The following is a 351-nucleotide window of genomic DNA, read 5'->3' on the forward strand; positions in this document are numbered from 1 at the left end:
AACAGTCTCTAGCCAGCCACCCGCTTCGCCTTCTTGCCGTGGGCCTTCTGGGCCACGTGGTCGGGCCCGTACTTCTCGCACTCCTCCTCCTTCTCCCGGGCTCTCTCTGCCGCCTTGGCCTCCCAGAGCGCCAGGCCGTGCTTGGGCTCGTTCATGCTCTTGTGCTGGTAGAAGACGAGCGAGATCCTGGTGGGCCAGGTCCTGTCGGGGTTGTTCAAGGGGGTGGTGGCGTGGAGCTCGCGCTTGGCACACTCGATGAGGATGGACCCGTGGGTAGGGGCCACGGCCACGCCCCCGATGTCGGGGTCCAGGAAGCTCTGCTCGCTGTCCGACCACGCCTCGTCGTCCTCG

General features: G+C 66.7%; 1 protein-coding gene across 1 annotated transcript in view; it reads right to left on the reverse strand.

Moving 5' to 3' along the window:
- Positions 1-8: 8 nt before the first annotated feature.
- The window catches only part of LOC109118597 (methylcytosine dioxygenase TET2-like), a 1,909-nt gene continuing 1,566 nt past the window's right edge, over positions 9-351 (reverse strand). The window contains exon 4 of the mRNA XM_019210216.1: positions 9-349. Within this exon, the coding sequence (XP_019065761.1) occupies positions 9-349 (341 nt within the window). The remainder of the gene's footprint in view (positions 350-351) is intronic.

Source organism: Fukomys damarensis, unplaced genomic scaffold (assembly GCF_012274545.1).
Source record: "Fukomys damarensis isolate Sample0158 unplaced genomic scaffold, DMR_v1.0_HiC HiC_scaffold_25, whole genome shotgun sequence".
NCBI lineage: Eukaryota > Metazoa > Chordata > Mammalia > Rodentia > Bathyergidae > Fukomys > Fukomys damarensis.